Source organism: Falco punctatus (assembly GCF_963210335.1).
Source record: "Falco punctatus genome assembly, chromosome: 1".
Lineage (NCBI taxonomy): Eukaryota > Metazoa > Chordata > Aves > Falconiformes > Falconidae > Falco > Falco punctatus.
The window spans coordinates 113,788,454-113,816,253 of NC_137580.1; the positions used below are offsets into that span (position 1 = coordinate 113,788,454).

Sequence of the window (27,800 nt, forward strand, 5' to 3'; positions counted from 1 at the left end):
TCCCACACGGGATGGCAGGAGTTGAGAGCAGCAGAGAGAACCCTGCCTGGCCCCCTGGCCAGCACTGTGAGTGCAACTGCTTCCTGCGGACCCCAGCACCCCCCAGGCTGCGCATACGGGACGTGCCTCTCCCCACCTCCTCCCCAGCTCCGGACAATCCCTCTCCCACATGGCTTTGGTGGGCTTGGATTGAGGTTGGGTGTTCTGCAGCGGGAGGTGGGAGACCTGCAGCAAGGGGAGCAGCGGGCTGTGGTGGTTGCCCTGCCTCCTTCCCTCGCTTGGCCGTAGAGGTGTCCCTGCGCATCGGGGTTCCCCACTAATCACCAGTTCACAGGATTTTGCGTTTTGCCTGTTGCTAATGGGGCTGTTACAACATCACTAATGCCTGGGCACTGCCGGGCAGGGCAGCGGAGAGTTACAGCCTAATGTGCTGACCGGAGCCAAAAGGAAAGCTGGTTGAATGGAGATTGCCAAGAGCAGATTTCTGCATTTATTTTATTTTATATTTTTCCCTGGCTGGCACTGCAGCAAGCACCCAGAGGAAGCCAAGGTGGCTGAGCTGCCTTCTGCCTGCCCTAGAAGCAGCCAGGTCATCAGGGGGCCATTGTCAGCCCTGGAGGGAGGTGTAGGAGCGGCACAATCTCTTCCCTGCTTCCTTTCCCCTCCCCAATGACCCTCACCCCTAAGACTTACAAAATTAATGTGTCATGCCTTGCCATACCCCAGCCTTTTCCTGCTGGGAAGCTGCTGCCATTGGTCTCAGGGAAGAGCTGCCACTTGGCGTGACCCAGAACCCGTGTGATGTGCAGAAGGACCTTGGCACTAGCCTTATGGAGGTGAGACGGGGGTCCCGTCCCACAGCAATATTCATCCCACACTGGAACTCTTGCAGACCCCTGCTCTGCAGTGGCTGGGATGGGATGCTCTGTTTTCCTTCCAATCTCTTGGGAAGGCCCAGCCGGCTCCTGGCACACGGGAGGCAGTGATTTGGCTGCTCCATTGAACAGTTCATGTTGTGTGTTTACGTGCATTAGGAAGGTTTCCAGCGCCATCACGCTGAGCTGGTCTCAGAGCAAAAGGCTCTGCCTCCTGCTGCTGGCTGGAGCGGTGCAAGAGCAGCAAGTGGAAGAACACCAGGTTTTAAAGTGGTTTTACAGCTCAGATGAGGACTGAAGGTCTCCTGTCAGAGGAGCAGAAGCTGGGAATGGAGATAACAAGCAGGAGCAAGGACATCAGGGGTGGCAGGATCCCCACAGCACCTTCACTAGTCTGCTGCTTCCCTCCTTGCCCAAAAGCCAGGTTAAGAAAACCAGGTGTTTTTTCCAGAGAAGGCCAGATGCACCGAAGACTCACAGCTGCACCTAAAATGGCAAGGGCTGAGGCCCCGCAGCTCAAGTTGGGTGTCTGTCCAGCCCAGTGGATCTGCATGGCCGTGTCCATAAGGTCCCCATGGGATGCGCTGCAGGGAGGGGTGTCCTTGTCAAGACGTTGGGCTGCCTGCATTGAAGATCAAGGAGAGCTGACCTAAGGGTATGTATTTGGCTTGACAATGCTGACTGCTGCGTCTGAGCCATGCTTTCTGCAAATCCTCAGTCTGTGTGTCCATTTGCCTTGGCCCGATATTATTCTGCTCAGACCTGGTGTGGCAATGACACCTTCCCTTTCCCCTGCCCATGAAAAGTGTGCATGAACACGTAATTCCTTTTGTATTTATGAAACCCTAAAGGATAGGTTTCTTCTCGCTTCTTGACAAAAAGTGCTGCTTCATTGAGAGAAAGTGCTGTTCCGTGGAAAATTTTCAGCTGCCTTCCCTCTCTGAGCTTGCCTGTGGCTGCTGCTGTTGCAGCATACGCTACCTGGAGCCCTGCTGGCTGAAGCCACCCCTGGTTTACATCAGGGAGAAGGAAGCAGAGTGAGTGCATGGGATCCCTATGGAAATCAGAGCTACGGTATCACAACAGAGATAATATGGCATTTCCTCTTCACCAGCCTCGTGGGAAAACACCGGGATTTTGCACAGGCAAAGGAGCTCACAGATTATAAAGAGGGGGTGGTTGGCTGCTTGGCGCTGGGGGGGTGTGTTGTAACTGCACAGCACTCGCAGAGGAGATGGCCAAGCCATGCCGGGCTGTTGGGGTTGGAGGAACATTTCCTGCCCATAAGCAAGTGGGATGGAGAAGGGCTGGGAAGGACCATGGGAAGAGAGCATCCCACCCCGGGGATGGCAAAGGGGCAGCTCTCCCTCCGTGTCACCCTATGCCTTATGGTGCCCATGGTGATATCCAGTGCAGAGAGGGATGGCCAGCACAAGGGGCCCCTGTTTGCCTCACAGACCACCCCCCCCCCACCCCGCCCCAGACTGGTCCTGGCCCAGTCTCCTTCCAGCTTTCTGCAACTGTGTGCTCACCCCGCGCGCCAATGCATCCCCTGTGTCATCACTGCTGGGGTGCACCCTGGCCACGGGGTGCCCTTGAGTCAGGGGCTGGAAACGGGGTGCCTCCGGCCCTGCGCACATTTGGCTCCTTTAAGTCCCAAGCTCTGAGAGGCTTTTTGCCTGTCGCCTTTCACACACGAGCTGGAAACACCTCTGCTGAGCTCAGCAGCTGCTTCTCCTGCCTCAGCTCTCATGGCCCCTTCCTTGCCTTCCCAAGGACGCCTCCCAGCCCCGGCCCCCATGCCACCCTGGTCCTTTCAGCAGCACCCAGGGGTGTCCCGGCGCATTGGGAAGCCACGTTGTGGACTGTGACCCCCCCAAAAAGAAACCCGGGTGATGGGGAAGCAAAGCTGCAGGCCAGGGCTGCCCGAGTCAGGGTCCAGACACCCCCCCCTTCCCCCGAATCAGGGCTTGCCCTCCTCCCCGCAGCCCCCCAAAGCAAACAGCACCCGTGGGAGCTGCACTGTGGCGCTCCTGCTTTGACCCCCCCACTTTTCCCACCGAGGGCCAGCCCCGGCTCCCCAGATCACCACGCCGGGGGCTGTTACCCGCCCCGGGATGCACCCCCCCCGCCGCGAAACGGCCACCTTTCCCGCAAATGCCCCAACCCGGGGGCAGCCGCCCCCCGCACGGCCCCGGCCCCCCCGCTCTGCAGCCGGGCTGCCGCTAGGTGGCACTCGGCGCCCGGCGCAGCCTGCGCGGGGCGGTGCGGGGCGGTGCGGGGCGGAGCTGCCTGCGCGGGGCTGCGCGGAGCGGGGCAGGGCGCGGTGCCCCGCACGGGCTGCGCGGCGCGGAGCGGAGCGGCGCTGGCCCGCGATGGGCTCGGCCGGCAGCGGGTAGGGGTAGGGCGGGCGGGGAGGTGCTCCGCGCCCGCTCCGCGCCCCGCCATGCGCCCCCGCGGAGCCCCGCGCTCCGCCCGCTGAGCCCCGCTCGCTGCCTCGGTGGGTGGGGGGGGGTGCGGGGGCCGCCCCCTCCCCGCTCCCCCCGCAACTCTGAACCATGATCACAGTCAACGCGGATGGGAAGATAATGGTCAGAAGATGCCTCGTCACCTTGAGACCCTTTAGGTAAAGTTATTCCCTTGTCCCTCCTCCCGGCTCGCCCCCGCCTGGCTCGGCCCCTGCGGTTGTCGGATGCGAAGCGGTTGTCGGAGCACATTTTGCGGGGGAGGGGGCGGTTGACCCCGGATCAGGATGTCAGCGGTCCTGGCAAGTTTGCCCGCGGCTCAGCGTGCGGGTCCGCAGCCCTCGCTGTCCGGCGGCTGCCGATGCGCTCGCCGCGCCGGTGCCCTGGGGTAATGACAGGGCTGTTTGCCGCTGCCTTTTCTTAATACCGTCCTCGGGGATGTTGGTACGCGGGGGGAGTCGGTTCCTCTGGTTTAAATCCGCTAGTGCCGATGGGAATGTTGAAACCCACCCTGAACTGGCGGCGGGGCTGGGGTATCGTTAATACCCAACCGGCCAGGGTCGATATCCAAGCCTGAAACCCTCCGGCTCCAGCGCGCCCGTGCCCACTTATTGCTTTTTTCCCCTTGGTGTAACTCTCTCCCATTTCTGCCTCCATGCATTCGCTTCGCCTCTCCAGTCCTTGCTCTCCAGCTTCCTTATTTCACCGGAGACGCGCTTTGCTTGCTCCCAGGCTTGAGACACATGGGAGATGCCAGGAATTGCTGGGGTTTTCGCTGGGGAGAGGGACCAAAAACCCACAGAAGGGGCAAGTGCCGGCGGGTGAAGCACAGGGTGGGGTGAGCCCAGCTCGGCGGTTGCCAGTGCTCCCTGCTGTGTTTGGGGGCCGGGGATCACCTGGGATCACTGGTGGGATCTGCCCGGTGCCTTTTTGCAAAGCCCAGGCTACCACCTGGAGCTGAGCGGGAGGACAGCTTGTGCTTGGGGTGGGAGATGTCTCCCCGGGAGCTGCCTGGCTCTGCGCTAGCGGGTGGACCGGAGGGATTCCTGCTGCCAGATCCCACAGCAGTGCCCTGGGGCTGGGGAAACTGGCCAAGGGGATGTCAGATGCAGTGGTGGAGCAGGGATGTGAGGATTCCCCACGGCTCGGGCTTGCTCCGAGCATGAGGAATTGACTGTCAGAGAGGTGGGAAGGACACGTGCACCCCAGGGGTATGCTCTTTACTTGGTTATTTGCTTTCTCAAGTGGGTTTGAAGCCTGTAGTGAGGAAGTAACTGGCCTGAGCATCCATTGCCTCTGGGGCAGGGGAAGCACACCTTCAGCACTGACCTAGGATCAGGATGGGGAAGCGCAGGGAGTGAGCTGCAGGGTGATCACAAAGTCCCACTGGACGTGAGGATATGTGTGCATGAGGGGCTTGTGATGGCAGGAGAGCACTGGGCTGGAGGGTCCCCTCTTGTTAACCAGTCAGGTTTTCCCTGTGTGAGAGAAGAAATTCCCAAGGTGCAATCCTAGCTGTCCCTCAGTGTCCAGCTCACCCCTCCATGTCATGGTCCTGCATCACCTTGCTCCCAGCCCAGTGTGGGAAAGCATTGGCACTGCCCTACTCCCGCCGTAACCTGGTGCAAATCAGTACTGCTCCCCTAAAATCAGCACCCCACATTCTCAGCTGATGTGAATCAGGGATGATCTACCGGAGTGGGAGAATATACTGGCAATCAGGATGGGGGTCAAGTAGATCGGGTGCTTGTTGCTGGCTGGGCAAAGCCTTGCTGCTCTAGGGAAGCCCACGGTGTGATCCCCTGCCTGGTGTGGACTCCTGGCAGCAGTGCCATCAGCAAACAGTGAACAGGAAACCTGACCCTTTGCACCAAAACATTTCATTAACCATGCTCCAGACATGCCAACCAATGCAAAGCTCTGAGCTGTGAAAGCACCTGCAGCAAATGGGAAGGAGAGAGAGAGCAAATCTGTGTAGAAACGTCCAAGGATGGCTCTGACTTCATCTCAGCAGGAAAGGGTGTTTCATTGGAGCCCTGGTCCAGCTTGCCCAGCTCTAGGTTTTGCAGAATGTGGGGAGTTCAGGCAAGTTTGCCAGCTGGAAACCAAAGCCAGGCTTTCCATGTGTCTGTAACATTGGCCAGTAAGAGAATTCACTCTAGTCCCCTGTGTGGAGGATGATTCCCACTGCTGAGCATCATTTTGACAGCACCGTGATGGTGTTGGGCTCTGAGCAAAACTGGGTTTTCAGGAGAGGGAGCATCTTTTATTAGCCTGACTGCTGCTGCTGTTGGAAATTGTTGCTCGGCTTTTGAGCTTAAGAGACTTGGGTGTTGAAAACTTGTCTAAAAAAATCCTACCTGTCCCTGTAGCCCTTGGTCTCACCATGCACCTGCATAATATTCTCCCTGCAAGTCCCAGCTGAGTGATGCAGCACCATGGACAGACAGTCCCAATGTCATAGCTCAATCCCACTGGGTGCTGCTGGCCTTCCTCCCCTCACCTTCCTCCAGCTCATTGCTCAGACCCTCCTGGCTGCATCCAGCTTTCAGTTCCATGGGCCAAAAATGACTGGGGTGTCACTTCCAATTTTCACTAAAGACTTAGAGAATTTGGCTTCCTTCTCTTTTGGGCACCATGCCAGAACCCAGAACGATGAACATTTCAGTGGGGAGGATGTGGAGAGGGACTTGGCACCAGAACTGTGCCCAGGCAATTAATTAAACGTGATGTGGGATGACAGGCAAAACCAGCATGCAGAGTAGATGCTACTTGGTGGTTGGAGCTCCATGGTCTTCAGTGATTTAGGATTTTGGGGGCAGAGGACCTAGTGCATTTGATGGGCAATTTGGAAGATCTGGGGTCGAGTCTGTTTTACCTGCTTTGCAGTATTTGTTTTCTGCATAAGGAGTTTCTGCTCTGTTAAGGCTGGGCCAAGCATTTTTATTCACCTGGAGAAGATCAGCACAAAGTAAAAGAGATGGGGTCCTCGGGCTCAGAGCCCATCCCTGCAGCATCCCTGCTCCGTGGAGTGATGCTGCTGGGCTCGATCTGCTTCTCTCCTAAGCATATCAATTCCAGTTATGCTCTAGTCTCTTTTTTTTTTTTTTTTAGGGAAAAAAACATCCTGAGTCTCCCCTACTCTCTGTAATCCAGTCAAAATGAAAAAGATTTTGTCTCCTAATGAGATGCTAGAGCACAGATCACTTTTGTATCTTTTTCTTTCCTTCCTCCTTTTCTTTCCTTCCTCCTTTTCTTTCCTTCCTCCTTTTCTTTCCTTCCTCCTTTTCTTTCCTTCCTCCTTTTCTTTCCTTCCTCCTTTTCTTTCCTTCCTCCTTTTCTTTCCTTCCTCCTTTTCTTTCCTTCCTCCTTTTCTTTCTTCTCAATGTTTAACCATCACTCCTTGCCAGAGTATAATTATGAAGATTAAAATGCATAAACAAGGTCTTGCATAATGATGAAGATATTGTCAGTAGGAAGGCTGAGAATGAAGAGCAGGATCAGATCTGATTATTTAATCAGGTGATACTTTGTTAAAATGCCTGTTGGGGAAGGGGGCAGCTGGCAGCAGGATGGAGCTTTAGGGTGGGTTTTGTACCATGACGTGCTCCCAGGGTGGATCCTTGGTCATGGGGCATGGCTGGGCTTTGACCTCCTCCTCCTCCAGCTTGTGCCTTCTCTACTGTGCTGTTGTCCTTTCCTGCTAGGGAGGTGCCATGGCAGACAGCGTTTCCTCTGCTCCTGCTCCAAGGATAAATTCAGCCCTCCAAGGCCAAGCTGGGTGCTGCAGTCCCTTCCATTTGTGTTCCTGAGAGCCTCTTCCAGATCAAGCACTGTGCTGTGTGGCCGGGCGCAGGGTGTGATAATGGGAATGGACTCATGTCCCTGAATCGCTCCTGCTCCAAGCAATTTGTGGGGCACCATGTTGTATTGAAGCATCAGGGATGCTCTGCTGCATGCTCAATCACCTCCCTGCCAGAGCTGGACCACAGCTCTCTGGAAACCCTTCTCTGAGGTCTGCTTTGGGAAAGGGGATGAGGTCCGTAGTCATCTCTGCATGCAAATACTGCAGCTCGATGGTTCATCAGCATCTGCTGGGGAGAGGATGGCTGTGCTCCACCAGCAGCTGCTTGTAGGGCACACCAGCTGTGCCTATAGCCAGGCTTTTAGGGATGGAAGTCTGGATTAGCCCAGTGAACAATGCTTTTTACAGCTTGTTTAAACTGCTTTCTACCCCCCAGGGCAGGCTCATTCAGAAATAAGAGCTGCTTCACTCCCAGAGTGCATGCACAGGGATGTCGGGCAGTTTCACTGATGCACTTGAACATCCCCTTTCCCAGGTGGGTCAGCTCTCCCAATGCCTGGCTGTGGGTCTCCAAAAGGATTAGCAAGTGTTTGTGCTGGTGTTGTGTGCTGCTGGCAGAGCTTGTTAAGGCTAACAAGCCCAGGATGTTTCTTTTACTCTTGATTAGGTGTGAGGTGAGAAGGGGATGAGGAGCTGCAGGGTTCTGCTTGTCCGAAGCCCCTGGCCAGGTGATCCTGATCTGCTGCGACCCAGCTGGGGATGGGGCAGGGCTGATGCCTGGGAGCCGGGGTGGATGGGTGGTGTTAGATGCCTGTCTGCAGCGCGCAGGGCTGGAGAAACCCTTTGCTTTTGAGCTGCCTGATGCTGACAGCAAAGCTGCCCTGGGTCTGGGGCTCAGGTGTGTGTTGGCTCCATGAGAGCAGCATCAGAGTTGGTGGGATGGAGGTAGGGAGCTTGTGGGGTCCTGTGAAGGTACCATGTCTTGCCCAGGAGGCTCTCCGGGCAGGGCGAGCCTGGCCATGCTGTACTGGAACAGTAGGGACCTGCCCTGGGAGCTCCTCCAGTAGATCTTTCCAGGGAAGGCCAGTCCTTTTTGAGTTGCTTGATGCTGTACTTCAGGTCTCCAAAACATCTCCTGTAGCTAATGAGTGCTTTGAAGGAAGTTGCTTTAGTTGCCAGCCCTTTCCAGCAACAGATAATTGCGATGCTGGCACGTTGTAGTCCAGACTTAATGGCTGGCTCCTAATCCTTTGCCTTTTAACTGCACAATAATGATGAGATGGAGGGCTGTGGTGTTCCTTTGCAACCCTTTCTCTGGAAAAGCTTGGTTTCAGCTTTGGGTGGCTCTGCTGCGTTTCCGTGCGCAGCTCCTGAGCCCTGCGGATAATGCTGTGAACTTGCAAAGGAGAGTTACAGGTTCCTGTCCTCGGTGGCTTGGTTCCCTTTGGCTCTGGGACGCTGGGAGGCAGAAATGCCAGCAGGCACCCCTACGGGCTTGCTCAGCTCACCATCTCACACAGGATTTGTCTATTTGAAGGTGAACTGTTGTTTCACAAGGCTGGCTGGCAGTTGTCTTTTCTCTTTCTCCTCTTTGAAATTTTTCTTGGGTTTAACTGGCTGAGATCCTCCGTATAGCCATGGCTCTGGGACCTGTCATACATGGTGCCTGGCAGTGGCTCTGCTGGGGCTGTGCCTGTGTGTCTGTTGGAGGATGCTGCACCTCCATGGAGACTTGGAGGCAGTGGCAGCATCTCCAAGCAGTGGAAAGAGACCAGGCATCCAATCCCTCGGTGCAGCACGCTCTGCTTGCATGCTGGGGAGATGGGGGGGGGGGGCTTGGCTTTATGCTCCCTGGTGCACAATAACCCTCCTGCTTGCACAGAGCTCCTGCCTTCAGCCTTTGTGCCCTCCCCAAAAGTTCTGGCCTGAATTTGGCCTGAATAAGAGCAGCGCTGAGGGCTCCTGCCTCTCTTGCAGCTGGCGGTGACCACAAGCTCAGCTGGGAGTGACGTGTGGGTCAGCATCCTGCCTGGTGCATCCCCATGGGAGCTGCTTTCCTACCAGCCCAGATGAACAAAGTAGCAATGGGATGGTCCCAGGCCACCGTGTGTGCTGCCAGTGTGGGTCCCTCCTTGTTCTGCTGTGCACAGGGCTGCCCGTGCCACGCAGGCGATGCTGGACACAATGGCAAATACCAGTGACCTAGTTACAGGGGGAACAAAAGACTTCTTTTTTAAAAAAAAAAAAAAGTTTTGTTTTTTATACTTTTAGATCCTTTGGGAGGAAGGGAAGGTACAAGGTCTTTCTTTTTTCCGGACTCTCCCAGGAGGAAAATGGGTATTGTTTATTGTGGTGGTTCCTATGGTGTGGATGAATGGCCTGGATCTAGTGGAGCATGGTAAGGGCTTTCCCACCTAAGATGCAAGTCCTCTCTTCCCTCTTGAAGCCTGCCTGTTGGAGCAGACTGCAGGGATTTTGAAGGGTATTTTCAGGCAAAACCCACCTGCTTGGTGCCAGTTTGGGCAGCAACATCTTAGGACTCTTCATGAAGCGTGTGTGGGTCTGGCTGTGGTTGGGGTGAGTTACTGGTGTGCTCTTATGGAACTCTGGCCACAGAGATGCTCCTTGCCCAGGCTGGGTGGGGTGAGCCATGGGGATGGAGCAGTTGGGAAGGAGGCAGGGATTGTCCAGGCTGCCTCTTCCAGACACCCCAAAACAAAGCGGCTCCTGCTGGGGGTTACCCCAGGGGCATGAAGGGTGGTGGGGCTATCCCAGGAGCGAGCTGGTTCCTCATCACACCTTGCTACAGCTCTGCTTTCCCTCACACAGGATATTTGTGCTGGGCATTGGCTTTTTCACCCTGTGCTTCCTAATGACATCGCTGGGAGGGCAGTTCTCAGCCAAGCGCCTGGGGGACTCGCCCTTCACCATCCGGACCGAAGGTAAGCGTGGCTCCGTGCCCGTCCTGTCCCATGTGATGCTCAATGACCCCTGCATGCATGGTGCAGCCGAGCTGATGAGCACCAGGGATGCAGGGAGGATGGTGCTTCGATGCCTCCGTTCCCAAGGCTCCCTCCTGACCCATTTCAGGGATGTCAGGACAGCTCAGGGTCCTGTTGGCTCTTCTTGCTGTGGCGTGGAGCACTTTGCAGCCACGTGGCTAAAACCTGGCAGCGTTTGCATCCAGAGGTGTACAGGCACAGCGGGGACACGTGTGTGCGGGAGTGTGGATGCTGACCGTGGCTCACAGCAGAGGGATGGGAAAACACCAGTGGCTGTGGCTGGTGGAGTCAGACCTTCAGCTGGCAGAGGTATGGGCTGCACCCAGTCTGACATGCTGAAGATTTGGCTTGGGTGCTTGGAGAGCTCAGTGGTTTTGAGCAGTTTTGGTCTGCAGGGAGTAGAAATTGTTCCTTAGGGATGGGAAAATAAAAGGCCTTTGTGGTTCCATGGAGGTGCTGAAATGTAGAAGATAAATATTCTGATTTTTAGCAAGTGTGCTTTCGGTTATATTTTTTAAAACACCTGTTTTGGCAAGATGTGCAGTCAGCTCAGGAGACAGCTTCCACGGTGGGAGGGTTGTGTCCTGCCTGTGTGCTGGGAGGTTGCTGCTGCACTGAATTGAGCTTTGCCCTGAATTTTTTTCTCTGTGGCCCCAGCCTGGAACAGCATGACTGAACTGCACAGGGGGAAATGTCCAGCTTGAACTCTGGTGAGCAGGGTGAGATAGGTTTGGCCAGGCCACCATGGTCTTCCCCTCCTCCATACCAAACGCATGGAAGGATTTGAGCTCCCTAGCCTTGCCTGGAATGTGATTTTGGGGCATTAGATCCTTTCCTTGTGGTGCTCGAAGAAGCCCTAGCTGCTTTCCTACAGGAGAGGACTGAAGTGGTGGTTTCCAGAAGTCTGATGGTGCTTGTAAACCACTTAGTTGATTTTCAGAGAGACTGATGTGCAGCCTGCGGCAGCTGGCTTTTTCTCCCCCACGGGTGGAGCACACGGTGGCTGGCGTTTCTCCCTGTGATCCCCTAATTGTTCCCATCACCAACTCCATTAAGCCCCTTCTCCAAGGAACTGGTGTTTGCCTGGTTGGGTTGTCCCCAGCCGGAGCTAGAGCAGGCTGCAGGATCGGTGCCTTTCGGTATTTTCTGTGTGGTTTACCACGTTTGGGGTACCTGCCCCTGCGGCAAGTGTGAGTGCTTTGTTAATGCCCCTGTCCCCATGCCAAGCGCTGCTCCCAGGATAGCTGGTGACTGAAACCTGGTCATATAATACATGATTTCTTCCTTCTTGGGATGAGAAGCAGCATGTGAGGAGGGTGGGCAGAAGCCTCTGGACCACCACCTTCTCCAAACCTGGCTTTTGAAGAGATGGGTCCTGAAAAGATTCCTGAGTGTGGAATAAAAAGTGTCACTTGTTACAGCTGCCTTCTGACCCAGGAGAGCCCCAGCATCCTCTGGGAGTTTGCAGAGAACTAGAAGAAAGGCAGAGAGGGACCCGAGTAACTGTGGGACCAGTGTGAGCTGAGGGTGGCACAGGTCATGCTGCAAACAGCAGCAAGGGTTTCTAGAAGCCTGCAGAAGCCCCTGGTCCCACCCCAAGAGGACTTCAAAGTTGTGGTGAAATTGTAGAATCGTTTAGGTTGGAAAAGACCTTTAAGGTCATCAAGTCCAACCATTAACAGCACTGCCACCACTAAACCGTGTCCCTAAGTGCCCCGTCTGCTTGTCTTTGAAATACCTCTGGGGATGGTGACTCAACCACCACCCTGGGCAGCCTGTTCCGGTGATGGCAAAAAGACAATTATTCAGATTCTTTATCCCCTTTCTGGATGCCTTAGAGTAGAATAGCTTTTCCCATTCTTTTTCTTGTCATCAGTTTAACCCAGGTCTTTGAGTCCACTGATTCCCATCCTTGCATGTCTCCTGTTTACCAGGCACAACGTCAGCGCAGCCTTGGAGCTGGATCAAAAGAAACCTCCTTGTTCAGGCTCTCACACCTCAGAGTCCTCCACACTCATTGCTTTAGGTGATTAAATCAAGGTGTGCAAGTGGGTTCACCTTCTTCCATCTGAGCTCCTGGCCATGGTGGGTCCCATTGGCCCTGCGGGGCGGTGTGCTGTGAGCGCCTGCCTTGCCGGCCGGGAGCGATGCCCGCTCCTTGGCTCCAAGGCTGCGTGGTGTGGGTGTTGCTTCTGGTGATCGCTGGTTTGTCTCTTTTCAAGAAGAAGATAAAAATTATGATCAAGGTCCTCTAATTTTTCAAGCTTTTGGACGTTAAGGTCTGTAACTGGCTAAGGGAAGTCCTCCTTCATTAGCAAGCTCAGAAATTCAATGTAAAACTTTTTTTTCCCCCTCTACTGGATTGAATTGCCAAGCAAGGTATTGCTTCTAGATAAATTGCTGGAAATTTTGCTGTTGCTGTGTTTCTTGTTGGGGAAGGTTTGGTTTGTTCATGATCTCACACATTGTTTTGAAACATGAAGCATCCCCTCTCCTGTCCCTGGAGGAAGGATGCTGTTTCGGAAGGTTATATGCTTTGTCCCCAGGGTTTGGCAGGCACAACCTGAGAGACTTTCTAGCTCTTTAACACCAGGTTCAGGCTGTTGAGGTTCAGCCTTTCCCGTGATGCTGGTACCTACGGACCGGCTGTCCTGTGTGGTAAGTCGCTGTTCTCAGCACAGCTCCCCGCACACAGCGCAGCTACATGGGATTAGGACCCCTGAAAGCAGAGCGGGACCAAGACCTCAGGGCATGCACAAGGCTGGAGCTGGCTAGGAGCCGGCCAATGTCACTGTGGACCCCTCGCTGTCACCTTTGAAATGCGGGTGCTGTGGAAGGATCTCATGGCTGGAAAACCCAACTGTCACACGCATGGAAAAAGGCAGGAGGGACGATGCATGCTAGGCAACCTCACTGGTGCCACTGGGAAATGGGGAGTGGGAAGCTGGTGGGGTGAGGAAACCCCATCCTTGCAGACTTTCAAAACATATCTGGCTGATGTGAGGTCTGACCCCAGGTCTGCTCTACTTGGAGCAGGTGATCTCTCCCGGCCGGGGTGATGCTGAGCTGACATGGAGGGGCACCGAATGTGTGTCGAAGTTGGTGCGCGTCGGTGGGACCAGAAATGGATATACTTCTTATTAGTGCTGTGAAGTCTCAATGGGTCTGTTTGAATAACAAAGCGGCATTTAATTAACATACGTTATGGATCCCAAGGAAACCCAAGAAATATTGCTGGTTGTTATTGTTGCTGTTAAGCACACAATGCTGGTCTGAAGATGAGCTCAAAGGAGCAGGTTAATTTTGCTAGGCTGATTAGCTCTTGATGTGAGTAATAGTGGGAATTGGGCCAGTATTGGCACAGACCTGGACAGGTTCAGGGCTGTTGGCTTTGGAGGAGTTGATGGGTGCGTGGCCCCAGGTCTGCCATGGGTTGGAGCCTGGGCTTGAATATCTGCTGGGACAGGGCTCCCGGTGTGAAACCTCTGGAATGCACTGGTGGTCCCACCTGGGGAAGGAGCCTGGTCCTTGCTGCTGCTCTCGTCTCTGCATGGGCTCATGAAACCATTGGGTTTAATGGGCTCTTTTGAGCATTATTCATTAATTAATTTTGCATTGCAAGCTGGCAGCATCCTCTCCCCATACACTCGGGGTGTGGGCTGCTTTGCCAGCATCACTGGTGTATTTAGTTGAGTATGTTTGTGGCTAGTGAGCACCAGCTTCTGTGGTCCTTCCTGGGGGTGATCCTGGCTTTTGTGGCTGTTGGCTCTGGTCCTTGTTTCCACGTATCTTGCCAGGCTCAGCAGCGATGCTGTGCAAGTGAAGCTGCCCATGCACTTAAATGCCTGCAGGGTTGGGGCGGCCCCAAAGAGCTGGGGGTCAAGCACCTGGGCACTTAAAAATCATTTGCATTGGAGAGATCCTGTTGGGTTGTGGATAAGTGGTGAAGCTCATGGTTCATGGCTCAGTCTAGGCTGGGGCTGTTCCTGTTTCTTCCTGGGTGTCCTGGCCAGCCCAGCACTGAGTGTTGGATATCGCAGTCCAAGGGGAAGCTTAGGAAAATGCCCCAGACTGGCCCAGAGCTGTCCTGGCTTCTGAACTCTGTGAGCAGCCAATTAAAACCAAAATGAAGATAGATGTGAGGCAGGAGCATGAAAAGGAGAAATGGATACTGTCACAGTCCAAAAGTTAATCCCATTTTTAATTTTATTTTTGTGTATGAATCTCCTTCTCAGAGGCTCTCTCCAAAAGCTGAGTTTCTTGGTGTGTGCCAGAAATCATTCCTCAGATGGCTTCTCTGCTTGGTGATTCGATGCAGCAGAGGCTTTGCGTCTCAACAATAAATAAAAACCCCTTCTGAAATGCAAGTTATTTTATCCTAATCCGCTGCTGTCAAGTAAACACAGACAAAGAATGGTTCCTTTGTTTTGAAATGGCCACTGAGAGAATTTGTTCTACAAAGATCTAGATAAAAAAAAAGAGAATAGACAAGTCCATAAATTTTGAATGTGGGAGACGCTTTGGGAAGGGCTCTAGGCTCAAGAGATTGTTTTCTGTGCCCTCTTCTCTTGTCCTCCTTAGAATTTAAAATGTTTGGTGGTTTGTTTTTTTTCCCCCCCCAAGCATCTTTGTTTTGGTTTTGTTTTACTGCTGGAGTCAAATTGTCTTGGGGCAGGGGGCTGATCCTGAAAAACCACCAGAATCTTTAATCGTGGCGATTGCAGTGGGGCTGGGGAGGGGTTTGGCCGTGGTCCCTCTGCCCGCCGCTGTGCCCCAGCCTGGTCTGGGCAGCGATGTACGTCCTGGTCCTGCTGGTGGAGCTTGCTGCTGCAGGGGATTAGCGGAGGAAAACAAGTTAAGTGTTAGAACATGATTAGATGTGGCTGGAATACTGCCTGCAGCTGCTGTAGGTAGTTTTAAAAGATGGGAACACTTCTGATTTCTCCTGCTGTTGGTTCCTGTATGGTAGGGTATGAGGTGCTGGAGGAATTTGCTGCAGACCCAGGGGATGTGTAGGACAGGTCCTGATGTCCCAAGATAGCTGGAGCTGAGCTCTGCCCTCGCTGTGGGCTGCTGATTCTTGCAAGAGGGCTCTGATTTAATTTCAGCTGACCTCAGTGGTACTTTGATGCAAGTGCTTTGAGTGGTTCATGTAGATATAGATATCTCAGTGCTTGGGGTCTGCGTGCTGCAACAGCAGTTCTCACACTGCAGTCCTTGAGTCTCCACGCCTTTGGGAAGTGGTGGTTTGCTGAGCACTGGAGTTCTGTGTTTACTGTTCCCATAACTTGTCTTTTCAAACCATTTTCAAGTGTTTCCTGCCTGGATTGATGCTCAGCTTGAGAACTCAACGCCTGCCTTTTTTCCGCCCCAAACGGAGCTCCCAGCAGCATCTCCAGCTGGTTTCCTGTTGGTGACCACAGTTGGGCTCCTGCATTGTGTTTCCTCAGTGGCTTTGGAAACAGGATCGGTGGGGACAAGGGGACAAAGGAAGGCTGATGGAGAGCTGATTGTAGAGCGCAAGCTGGAAAATGTGAGTGAGCAGGGGGTGAAGCACATCCTCTGCAAGGCTGTCGCACCTTGTCCTAAGTTGCTGACACATGCTTTGGGATCTGATCCTCTCAGGGCTGAAGGATAAGGACTCTGATGGGATATTAAACAGCTTATGGACTGAGGCACGGGGTTCCCAGTCCTGCGCCACTGGGACTTTCTGCAGCTGGGCAATGGTACTTGCCTTAACCTGGAGTCTGGCTGGAGGTGAGCAGTGCACCGGTGCCTGGGGACTTCCCTTGGTCTGTGGCACAGCAGAGGTGCAAATGGCCAGAGAACAGCTTCTGCTGCAAAAGCCTCTGAGATTTGGCCATTCGCTTTCATTTTGCAGGGAAAGAAAAATAAATGTGGAAAAGTTACAGAAACAGCCTGCTGGGGAACTCCCCCTTGCTGTCTTGGGGCACCTTGTCCTGGATGCAGGCTCTGGGTGCAGCTGAGCACTGCTGCTTTCTTGGGGCATCAAAAGGGCTATGGTTTGTTTTGTTAGGGCATGGGGCTCCCAGGAGAGGTCCAGCAGACAACAGCCAAGGCACGTTACGCTGGACATGGTGTTTAACATCACCTGGCAGCAATCTTGCCCTGCCCTCCCCAAACCCAGTACCCCTCCTGTGTCCCGGCTACTGGAGTGCTCTGCCTCTCTCATGGCTGTTGCTTGCTCCAGCTGATGGAGTCTCACCTGCTTAAAGCAATTTCTTCCAACAATGAACATGGGAGAGAGAGGGAGATTGTTTAGGGCTGTGCAGCACAGCTGAATATTTTGGTGTTTGTGGCTTCTGTTTCTCTCCAGAGCAGGGATGTCGGTGGAGGGAGGCAGGAATTGTGCTGCAGAAGATGATGTTGATATGCAGAAGATAATGCTTGGGGTTTTGTAGGGCATCTTCACCGTTCCAGAGTCATGGTACCGTGAAGCAGTGGGATGTTATGTTATTTCAATCCCTTGAATCACTCCCCGAGGAGCAGAGCAGAAAAGCCAAATAGAAATGTGAGAACCTACATTATCTCCTCGGAGGGGTCCTTTGCTCCCGCTCCTGTCTCTGCTGGTTTTCCTTCTGCTCCAGCAGCATCCCAGCTGGGTTAGCGTGGCCAGGTACCATCGCCGTTTGTTCTCACAGAAGATGCAGAAAGGTCAAGCTCGTATTTGCTAATGATCAGAGTGAGCTTGAATAACTCTGCTGTCCTCCCTCACCATCAACTGTGCTGGGAGGGGGGGAGGAGAAGGTCTGTGTGCACGATCCTGACCTGCTGCGTACGCGCTGCGCTCTGCGTGTGGCTCATCGCGAGGGAGGGCAGCAGGGGAGGGGATGGCTTGGTTCAGCTCCGCCTGTGAGGTCCAGGCTGCGGTGAGATGCTGCTCAGCCGGAAGAGCTTTAAATCAAAACAGAGATGTGTTCGTCCTCACATCCCAGTTTCCTCTCTCGGGAAAGATAATTTCTGGACCCATTTGCAAACTTGGGTCACTGCCACTTGTGACAGATCCCAATCTGCTCCTCAGTTTTTCTGTTCTCAGCAGAGCACATCGATCTTCTGACAGTAGCTTGAGTTGGGCAAAATACCCAAAAGTTGCTTTATGGCTTTAACAATCCCTTTTCTTGCCTGACCTCGCTGGAGAGAGCATCTGGGAGTGAGCACTTGGACTGCTGCCCCCTTGAGATGTGACACGCAGTCATGTGGTTCCAGGGATGCTTGTATTCCCTTTGCTTTTGAGAAGTCATGCAAGTTATAAATTTATCTTGCTGCCTTTAATGCATGGTGAAGGTGACAGGAGAACCAGTTGCAAAGCCTCATGTAACCAAGTGATGGGGATGGGGGGGCACAGGAGGGAGCCGGGTGGACTTTGCTGTGCAAACTCGGCATTAATTATTCCCAGTTTCTTCCTGAGTGAGTTACAGCCCTCTCCTGGGCTGCATGTGTTACGTTTTGATGTTGTCTGCTGAGCAGCTCTGGATAACTGTCTGCAGAAACTTGTAAGCAGCTTGTCAGGATCCGCTGCTTGAGCGTGTCTCACTGGAAGGCGCAGGCGGCGACAAGGATGCTTGTCCAGGCACAGGGATGAGGCTATTCTCATGACCTGAATCCACAATTTGCTTATGCAAAACCCTCTCGAAAGGCAGGAGGTTCCCCTCTCTGATCCCCTCTTCCCGCAGGGCCCGTGGGGCAGTTGTCCGGAGTGTTTCCCTGGGTCCCTGCGCAGAGGGTGTGGGCATGTGCTGCCTCCCCGGCACCAGCTGGGACATGCGGGTCCTGCACATCTCTAATGCTTAATTTTTCTGCTGCTGCATCCAGTGCTGGATTAGAGTCTCCTGGAGCCCCTGGGCCATGGGAGGTGTGCCAGCCAGGGGACATCCATGGGGAAGACTGTGCTGTGCAGCTCTTTGGAGGCACTCCAGGCAGCCTCAGGGGCTGGAGCAGCCAGCTGATTCTGTAAGCAGTTGTCTGGTCAGTGCCAAGCCGAGCTGGTCGGTACTGGGAGTACCTCCTTGGTGAGGAGCTGTACTGGGGAAGACGGGCTTTTGATTTTTCCTCCCATAGAAAAATGCTGAAGTGGTGGGGCCAGCTCTCCAGGGGGCCCAGAGTTGCTGCGCTCTGGCAGCTCCCACCGCTTGGGACCGTTCTCTTGCTTCCCCGTTGTCCAAGCATTGGTGAGGAGAAGGGGGTTAATGGAGACCCCAAAGCAAGGCAGACCCCAGGTGCAGGGTGAGGGCTTTCTGCTTCAAATGCTGCCTTCCCCCAGCCCCACTCCCTGCTGGCTCGTGCCAGATGCTTGGTTGCTCCAGGGGCTCTTTTAAATGGATAACGCTGCATGCGGCAGCAATAATTTATTCTGCTTTTCCTGTTGAGTATGGGGAGACTTCTTTAATTATGGGTTAAAGTGGTGCTCTGTGCTGAGGAATGGCTGATGGCAGTGGTGATGGGTGCTGCTGAGAGTGGCTGTGCGTGTCAGCTGCCCCGTGCAGCACCCTGGGGTGCGAGTGCTATTGGGTCCACTGTGCTGTGGCAAGAGGCTGCTGCTCGTGCCCAGGTCGAACCCCCATGGTAACACAGGCGTGTCCTTAATCTGCATTTGTTTTGGAGCAGACTGTTGCTTTGCCCAGATGGAAAAAGTGTGGGCTGATTAAAAGCATGTGTTCTCTCCCGTGCCTGCTTCTTCTGCTGTCCCCGTGGGCCATCCCACTTTGGTCCCGGAGCACTGCATCCCCTGTCGGGTTGGTGAACGTGCACTGTGCTCCCATCTCCAACCCACGCTTGGAAGGGGAGCTTAAAGTGGAAGTGTAAAACTTTACTGCTCTTACTAAATTGCTATTGCAGGCAGGGAAACGAGTGCTGTTAAAATAAGGAAAAGAAAGGCATCCGTGGGGGCTCCGCGTGACACCAGGAGTTACTGCCCACTTCTGCAGGGGTGGGCTGGCGAGGCAAAATGCATATTGGTGCTTTGTAGGGCACAGAGGGGTAAGAAGAAGTGTAAGGGCTGCTGTAGTAGTGGTTAAAGCTTAATCCACCCTGGGAATGCTGCAGAAGTGCCCGTTTGATACAATTGCTGCTCAGAACTGGATGCCTGCAGGCTTAAAAAAAAAAGAAAAAGCCGCTAAACTCATTGGAAGATGGAAGTGGGAATTCATGAGTCTTGAACTGGTGGAGCAGGGATGGAGGTCTCGGTGCAGTGATGTGCACTGACCTCTTCCCTGTAGCCACCGTGTTGGAGGAGGGAGCAGCATCATCCTGCTGGCTCCAGCACTCTGTTATCTCCATAAGCAGCAACTCCCAGGGAATGATTAAATCAATTAATTGATTTTCTATAGCTCATAAGGAAGTCAAATGGCATTTCCATCAACGTGTGATGAGCAAACACCCCACCAAGGCCAGGAGGAATGTTAATGGCTCTTTACGCTTTTATTACCCCTTTTCACTTCTAAATCAAAATTCATCCTGAGCCCGGGAGGCAGCAGGTACTTCAGAAAATAAAACTAGCACAGTGGGAACCATAGCAGCCTCTATAAAAGCTGTTTTTTTCCCACTGATTTATTTGTTTCTCTGGCCTAAACGAGAGACCAGGGTTTGGTTCAGCTCAGGCAGAGATTAGCCAAGGCACATCCCGTGGCTCTGCCAATGCCCCCCGGCTCCTGCGGGCTCTGGTTTGTGCTGCTGCCCCGCTCTGCTGCTGCTGGAAGGACCTGACTGCTGGGCTCGGCAGTGACTTATGGGTTTGGAGGAAGGGGATGATTTATTCACCCCTGGAAACAGAGTGGCAGGATGCCCGGCACTGTTTGGCCAGTATTTTTGGCTGAAGAAGAGATGGTAATAATTTTGAAAGCGTTAAATTAGTGAGTTCTGCTGTTTCTGAAACATAACGTTTTGGGGCAGCTGTAAATAAGACTGTGGGCTTGAGCACTGAACGTGTGGAGCCAGAGGAGCGATGGTGGTGCTGAGCCTCCCAAAGCCTTCCTCTGGCTGACCTTGGGGTGTGCAGATGCTGGGTCGGATCCTTTCTCTGCCTCAGGGCTTTGGGCTGATTTCCTGCAGACGTTGGGGTATTGGACCCTGATAATACAATTTTCCCTGAGGTCAGCAACAGGAGCTGTTAGGAGAAGAACTAGTCTTAAATGCCGATGGCCTTGGAGAGGATGCCTGTCTTGTAAAGACTAAGAACTGAAATGAGGGTTGGTGATGGAGGGGGTCCCTGGCTTATGGGGCTGTGGAGCCACTCTGGGGCTGCCCCTGTGCCGTGGGACTGGTGTGTGCTGCTCCTTACCTGGAACTGGGGGTCCCAGCTGCAAAACTGGGGTCCAGCTTTGCCTCTGGTGCTGACAGCATCCAGCCCGGCGTGGGGTCCACCTGTGCCCTGGGAGCCCTGGTGTCCTCAGGGCTTTGCTGCTGGCAACTGCCCTTGAGCCAGCCCTGTGCTGGAGCCCTTGTGTTTTAGGAAGCAATTTAAAATCGATGTTAATCTTGTAGTTTGAAAGCCTCGCCTGCAGCATGAGGTGTTTGGAGCACTGCAGAACAGCTTAAAATGCAATTTAAAATAGTGCTGGCTGGCAGTAGAGGACCAACTAAAAATACCCTGCTGGTACTTTTTTAAAAAAAGAAGAAAAGTGAAGGGGGGGGGGGCGGTGAAAAGGAGGAGAAGGATGAAATAAAAGCTGAAGTGCGGCTTGTGCTGGGGTTGTGTGTATCTGTCTCCCCATCCCCAGCTACCCACCTCCCCCAGCCCATCTCCTGGGACTGCTGGGGAGGGGAGGGGGTGACCCAGTGCGTTTTGCCTGCAGAGTGATGGCTTGTGGCAGGACCTGTGGGACCGTCTCTGTGTCCCGTAGGGGACACCAGGTGTCTGGTGTGTGTGTGTGTGTGTGGGGGGTAAGAAGTAATAAAAGTTGGGAGGAACAGCCCTGCGCTCTCCCTTGTGGCAGTGAAATGCTCTTGTCTGTGAATGTGTCTATTTGTATTGCTCAGCTTCCTGCCTTTTCTTATTTATATGGAAATAGGGAGCGAATATGTGTTAGGGTGGAGACAGAGAGCTGCAGCCTGCTCTTACAGGCATTTTCCTTCGGGTGGGGGGGCAGGGGGAGCTGGTTGGGGTGGAAAAGTGGCAGGAGCCCCTTCTGCAGGTTCAGCTTGGGGGCCTGCACTGAAGGGCTGCCCGGAGGGAGGGAGTGAGACCCCAGCCCCAGCGGGGTTGGTAGGGGGACACTAGGCTGGAGGGGGGCTGGTAGGGCCCTGGGTGGAGGCTGAGGTTTGCCCGGGACCTCTCGGTGGCCTCTAACCAACCTCCTCTCTGAAAGGCAGTGGGGCATCACCACCCTGCCAGGAGTGGACTTGCGGTGTGCTGGGGCGTGGGGCTGCAGAAGGACACCAGGGGTACCGCTGGTCGCTCGTGGGGCCCCTGGCAGTGTGGGAGAGCAGAGCCCAGGGACGTGGCTTTGCCCCGGCTGTCCGGGAGTGGGGTGGGCAGAGCGGTGCCTGCCCGTGGGGGTGGCAAGGTGCTTGCAGGGGCGATTGATGGGGCTGGTTTCCATCTGCTGGTGCTGTTTTGGGCAGCTATGGGACAGCTGGCTGTTGCTTTCAGCCAAGGAACTCTGCAGCACATAGGTGTCATTGTTGGCACACACACACACCCCCCAGCTGTGATGTCTCACCCCCAGCATGTAGGGGGCTGTAGGAAAGCCGGGGGGGGTGTGTCTATGGAGCCCACAGCAGTTGTGATTGCTGCTGTTCATGGCTGTTAGCAGAGCCCTGGGGTGGCTCCTGCCTGGCTCGGTCGTGGCACACGGCTGCCAGCCCCACGGTGCCGGAGCCATCGTGCAGGGCATAGCGGGGCCTCTGCCATGGGCTCTGTCTGCCCAGGGATGTGATGAGAGGGAATGAGAACACCCCTGAGGCTGCACATTTGCCAGTGATTGCACAGCAATGGACGAGGGGATGGATAAATCCAGGGGGTAGATGATAGTGGGCAGGTGGGACATAATCTACTTTACCAGCCGGTGACTTAAGTCTGCTTAATTTGGCTGATTACCAGGGAAGCACTTTGTTGCCAGCCGTTTCCAGCAGCTCAGCAGCAGATCGATGGTGAAGCTGGAGCTGTACCGAGGTGTCCGCTTCACTGGCAGCCCCCAAGCTGCTTTGTGGGCACCTCCAGGTGCAAATTGCTGCTGCTGGTGTGACAGCTCCCTGTGTGGCCCCTTGTGCTTTTTGCACCGGCGCTCTGGCTAAGCAGGTCTGTATTTTTCTCTGTATAACTGAAATAAGAAATCCATAGCAGTTTAACGGCAAATGTGGTTGGGTTTGCTGGAGGCAATGACTGGCTGGGCGCTCATGCTGGCAAGCGGGTGCCCTCGAGGGGTGCAGGCACCCAGCGGGACCTGGTCCATCCCTAGAGCAGCTTCCACCAGGGTGGGTGCCGAAGGGATGGAGACAGGAGGTGGGCCATCACCACCAGCCTCAGCCAGGCTTTGGGCTTTCTTGTTGCCGGTTAATGCTAGGTCTCTGGGCTGTGATTGTAATGGATTATGTGTCAGGGTTAGCTGGAGCCCTTGGCTAGTTGGCTTTTTGGTCTTTTAATCTGCTTGAATCACAATCAATAGCGAAAGTAAATAAAGGAGTGTGGGAGGGGGAGGGAAGCGAAAAGCTGGTGCTTTGCTTCCTGGGAAGCGGGGAGCTGCTGGGGTGGGTGCCCTCCCAGGAGGCTGGGATCCCCAGGACAGCCCCAGGTACCAGCCACTGGAGGAGCTGGGCGGTGAGGTCTGGGTCCAGCTGCACCGTGTTTGGGATCCTCCAGTTTCTATTCCAAGAAATCCTTCAAGAGTACATTGTCCTTTTCAGGGGTTTAAGTAGCCTGGAGTTGTCCTTTAAAGGAGAAAAACAAAGCAAAGCAAATGATGCTTTAGATTGAAATTAATTCAGCTGGTATTTTCAATGGACATAAGTAATATCTTACCATCTCTGAGCAAATTCCCTTCTTGTACTGGAGCATTCAGCTGTTGCAAGACAGCCAGGCAGGGATACGACTTATGTCTGAGCAGGAGGGGGAACAAAATCAACAACAAATCAGCCATGTTATGAACAGCGGCCATACGGTGGAATTGCATTTTAAATGGCATGGAGATGCTGTGGTGTGCTCACACTGGTCTGCGGAGGCGTGGGTCAAGGCTGTACCTCTGCCTCCCCTTCGTACGGTCAGTGATGGGTTTGTGTGGCCAATGGGTGAGGGAAGCTTTTTCTGACCTTGAAATTGGTCTGGTTTTTGGGTGGAAAAGCTCCCTGTAGTGATGAAGGTGGGGTGTTACCTCCGCGCCTGTGGGGTGGCACCGGTGTCCTGTACCCCCTAGGAGGAAAACACAAGGGATACATTGGACAGGGCACCAGTGTGCAGACAGAGCACCATTACCCCTACGTGTTTCAGTTTCCCGATCTTCTTGGCATGAAGCTGATGCTGAGCAGCATGAGTGTCCCTGAGCAGGATGGGGCTGCATGACCAAGGGAGGGGGAGCTGCCACCAGGGTCCAGCAGCAATAGAGAGATTTGAATCAGTCTAAGTGGCTAAAAGGAACATGCCCTCAAAGTGCTATTTTTTTCCCCTCCTGAGGTGTTTTAGCTCCTTTTGGAAACCTCAGCCCAAGTGTCCAAGAGCTCCACATAAACCTGTGTCACAGGGTGACTGACATCCTGCACGGTCCATCTGTGCTTGTGGAGTGCTGGATGGAGATGGCTCCCAACATGAGCACTGGTGGGGCAGGGGGAGGATGATGCTCATGATCCCAAAACATGATGCCTGAGCGAGGAAACTCCTTCCCATCTGCTCCTTTTGCCATGGCACAACCTGGGCTTTGCCAGCGCCACTTCACATCACCTCCACTGGTCCCAGCCCTATGCTGGGCTGCCCAGCAGGGAGTCCCCTGTGCCATGCTTGTGCTGGAGATGCTCCATGAAATGCTCCTTTCCCAGCTGCTCTCCGCTCCTGCATGGTGACTGTGAGGCATCTGGCATTGAACTTCACCCTTACCTCCAGGTCTGCACATGCAGCAATACTCACCCACATGCCTGCCCTGGCTCCCGTTCCTGGAGGCTTCAGCGGCAGGTAATGGCAGGGGGTGGGATGCCTGCCCAGGGATGTATTTACTCCAAGAAGGAATTTTAAAGACAAGTGTATCATTAGTGAATTCCCTGGGGTTTCAACCCATCCAAATCTGAGCATATTGGCTGTTGACTCTTCCACTGGTTTCACAGAGAAACTATTTCTTCTTCCACTAGACATCACCCTAAGGGGATGCTTTCTTTTTTTTCCCTGATTTCATCCAATTACTTAGCTGTATGCTCTTCTGAAGCACCATAAATAATTCTCCTCCCTCTGCTGTGTTTACCAGCATGTCTCATGAAATCCAGTAAGATATGATTGATTGCAATCATTATTTCCTAGCGCTGCTATGAAAACCTCTGTCAGGTTCAGTGATTGCTTTTAAAGAGTGGCTGCCACTCAGGAAAACTGTCAAAAACCTGTCATACTTTAGCAAACTCCAATTAATCTGGGGACCGGTTTTACTTGTGCTTTCTTTCCCATCATTGGGGATTATCAAGGGTGATTAGAATATTTCTCCTTTGTAATTAGCAGCTTGCTGGGTTTAAAAAAAAAAAAAAAAAAAAAGTGGCTCACAGGGCTGTTTTACTGGGTCTTCATGGTATTGAGTCAGGTTTGGGTTTATCCCGTCTGCCTGCAGTGCTGTTCACAAGTCCCTTGGGGATCTTCATCACTGGCTTAAGGGGAGCAGCTGGGGGTGCCACTGGGCTCTCTGCGACCCTCCGGATCCCCATCGCTGGCACGCGCTGTCAGGCAGCCGAGCAGCCGTTTGGCGGGTGTCTGGGTCTCCACTTCAGGTTAACAAATTAATCCTGGCTCTTGCATTTTTAAAAGTCGCTTCAGCACTTTTCCTCCTTTCTTTTGGTTTTAATGAGACACACTTTCCAAGAGATGTAATAATCATTGCCAAAAATGTCAAATCGTTCTTGTTATCCTCCTTAAGCTTCTGGAACAACAACAACAACAACAACAAAAGACCAAGAACAGAAAAAGAGAGGTGTTGATGAGGTAGGGCTTTGACTTCATCTCCAAGAGCCAGGGGAGGGCTGGGGGGAGATGTGCCCCATGACAGCTCTGCTTTCTGGCAGGGTGTCTGAAAAGATAACCCAGTGAAGGCTGAGATTATTTATTTTTTTTAATTGCTGTTTTTACTTAGGATTTGGGATGTTTTTTTTATTTCTTTATTGGAGAAGGAATATCTCCGCTCACTTGACAGCAAAACTCAGGGCTTTGCTGTTGAAAAGCATCCCGGTATTGCTCAGAACCAGCTGGGGAATTGGATGGTGGCAGCGACATGAGGGGAATTCTCAATGAAGCCACCGGGAGAGCTGGGGGGGCTGGTGCCAGGGGCTTGGCTGCGGGGCTGGGGCTTGCGGCTCTGCTCACTGCTGGCATCTCTGGGATCCAGGGGGAAACAGTTTCATTCCCCAGTGGGAATACTCTTGTCCTGCCCTAGTGGTTTGGGAGCAGAGCGGTTGTCAACTGTGCTCCTGCAGTGAGGACTTGGAGCAGGCATCCTTGGCTGGATTGCCTGGGTGAGGATGTAGCCCAGGCAGCAGCAAATCTCCATCTCCTGCTCCTGCTTGAGCACGTGTGATCCCTGAGGAGCTTTTCTGGGCTGTGGGGATGTGGTGCTGAGCACCCCTGGGTGCCCAGCACAGACATCAGGACATCAGCTCGCTGCTGCCTGCTGGAAAAGCAAGCCCTGTGTAGCTCCGTGCCTCAGTTTCCCTTTCCGCCCCCCCCCCCCCCCCCCCCCCCCAAAGGCAGCATTGGGCTCCCTTGGAGGGGCTGGAGAGGCTGCTGGGACCCATCCCAAACCCCTCAGGACCCTCCAGGTCTCTTCTGCTGGGAGGAGCTCTGTACACGTGTCTGGGTATTTTTTTAACTAGGGGCCAGAGCTGTTTCTCTGCATGTGCTTTGCAAGCAGATATTTAAATTTCAAATTAACTACACCACTAAACAGGCCTTTGTAATTAAATGAACGCAGCCTGGCTACAAATTGGGGCGAGAGCCCAGCCCTGAGTGGAGAAGGCAGCAGCGGCTCTCAGTCATCTCCATCATCTTCCCAGGCATGATCCTTGCATCCTTCCAGTGAACCACTGTGACCTGACCCCTCCAAAACAAGCTGGGATCCAAATCCTTAGGCCAGGGGTACTACCCTGTCCATGGAAATGTGGTGGTTGTGGTTTAAGCTCTTCTGGCCAGCTGTCAGGAATGTATCAGGTCCTTTTCCTGACCTCCAGACACACCTGCCAGCACAGAAGCACGCAAGAAGGATGCTCAGTCTCCATCTCGCTCAAAAACTGCATTCAGGGTCTAAACTCTGACCAGCTGGCAGTGCCGGGATGTCAAAGCAGGAGCAAATCCTGTGCAAAAATCCCCGTTCTGGGGCCAGTTGGTCCTCGAAGTTGCCTGTGACAGGCAGGGAGTGATGGTGCTGCCAGGGGCTGCAAGCTGTGAACACAGCCCAGCTGATGTAGGGATGTCACCGGAGTGGGCTCAGTCCAATGGGGAAATAACGTAGGTTTTCTGACTTAAGACCGTCTCAGAGCTTTTGTTTTTGTTGGCCGTGTCTTTGCCTGGTTTGCTCAGCTGTGTTTGGGGAGGCCCCTGTACAAACTGAGCTCCAGGGTCCAAGTTTCCCCTTTTTCCCCAACTAGCATCTTGTAATAGCAAGTTTGTTAGCACTGCTGCCCTTTAAGGGGCAGGCTGTGACTTGTGTCCTACCTGGGGGATTAGGCGACTTCCCTGGTGGGATGGGTCAAGCTGGCTCCTGAATTCCCAGACGCATCCAGGGAGGTCTGAGGCTGCCCAGGATCTTGGGCACTCACTGATTCAAGCAAGAAGTCACTAACTTCTGTGCAGGGAGTGTTTGGGGAAAAGCCCAGTTTCAATTTTCATGAGCAGTATTTTTTAAATTTTTTTTTCTTTTTTTTTTTTTTTGAGGAATTGCTTTTGCACTTAGTTTCCCTTCTGTTTTATTAGATAGCGTCAGGAAAAAACAACATGTTGTTGATAATCTCAGCGAAGTGTGGAACCTCCAACCTTTGAAGAGGGCTTGCTGGCCTGGTGTCAGCTTCTTGGAGGGGTTAAGGGTTGGCTTGTGACCCCTTGTGTTCGTCTGACAGTGACAGGCAGTTGCAGGGGTGCGGTGCTTTCCCTGTACCCGCTGTGGCGAGAGCCTGGCAGGGCGGTGTGCGAGTGCCGAAGCCCACAGTTCCACAGTGGTGCCGATGCAGCCCACCTCCATCAGAGCCAGAGAACTGACCCCCGGCAGCTGGGGCTCCAGTGCTGCAGCATCTGGAGCTGGAGTTAGTGGGTGATTTACTGGAGGAGTAGGGATGGAGCTGGGGCTCCACCTCTGCAGCAGCGGGAGCCATCGCGGTGAGCCGGTTCCCACCATGGCCATAAGCACTGCTCTCATCCGAATACCAAAACCATCCAGACCTCACACTCAGGCTGGCGCTCGTGCTGTTTGACAGGCGCAATGGCTTGAGTCCGCTCCTGTATTGAGGAGAAGCCTGTGCTGGGGCTGTC

General features: G+C 53.8%; 1 protein-coding gene across 3 annotated transcripts in view; it reads left to right on the top strand.

Annotated features, from left to right (window-relative positions):
* The first annotated feature begins 947 nt into the window (after positions 1–947).
* Positions 948–27,800, top strand: part of MGAT5B (alpha-1,6-mannosylglycoprotein 6-beta-N-acetylglucosaminyltransferase B) — a 73,029-nt gene continuing 46,176 nt past the window's right edge. For all 3 annotated transcript variants that reach the window (XM_080395337.1, XM_080395338.1, XM_080395339.1), the window contains exons 1-2: positions 948–3,501; positions 9,975–10,087. In XM_080395337.1, the coding sequence (XP_080251463.1) occupies positions 3,434–3,501; positions 9,975–10,087 (181 nt within the window). In that variant the 5' untranslated portion in view covers positions 948–3,433. The remainder of the gene's footprint in view (positions 3,502–9,974; positions 10,088–27,800) is intronic.